Source organism: Plasmopara halstedii (genome assembly GCF_900000015.1).
Source record: "Plasmopara halstedii genome assembly, contig: Scaffold_117, whole genome shotgun sequence".
NCBI classification, from domain to species: Eukaryota; Oomycota; class Peronosporomycetes; order Peronosporales; family Peronosporaceae; genus Plasmopara; species Plasmopara halstedii.
Genome location: NW_020187038.1, coordinates 236,792 through 237,033, shown reverse-complemented (window position 1 = coordinate 237,033; position 242 = coordinate 236,792). Strand labels below are relative to the sequence as shown.

Sequence of the window (242 nt, the reverse complement as noted above, 5' to 3'; positions counted from 1 at the left end):
GAAACACGATCAAACAATCCAACGATGACGACTACATATTTCATGTCCATTCATTTCACTTGACCAAAACAATAAGGCTCACTTCTGAATCTGCCAAACACTACAATTGGTAGCACTTGCCTTTAAGCCCGAAGAAGCCGCCCAAGACCCAAGCCCAAGACCGCCAACACTGTTAATTCCTGTGACTTGTGAGGGGACTTGTTTCCTTCTTGGTTCTCAGGTGAGTGGTCCAGACTACAGTA

General features: G+C 45.5%; 1 protein-coding gene across 1 annotated transcript in view; it reads right to left on the bottom strand.

Moving 5' to 3' along the window:
• Positions 1-122: 122 nt before the first annotated feature.
• The window catches only part of PHALS_00642 (CRN-like protein), a gene marked incomplete at both ends in the record, with an annotated part of 549 nt that continues 429 nt past the window's right edge, over positions 123-242 (bottom strand). Inside the window, one exon of the mRNA XM_024718357.1 lies at positions 123-242. This exon is cut by the window's right edge and continues 429 nt beyond it. Coding sequence (XP_024586872.1) covers positions 123-242 — 120 coding nt within the window.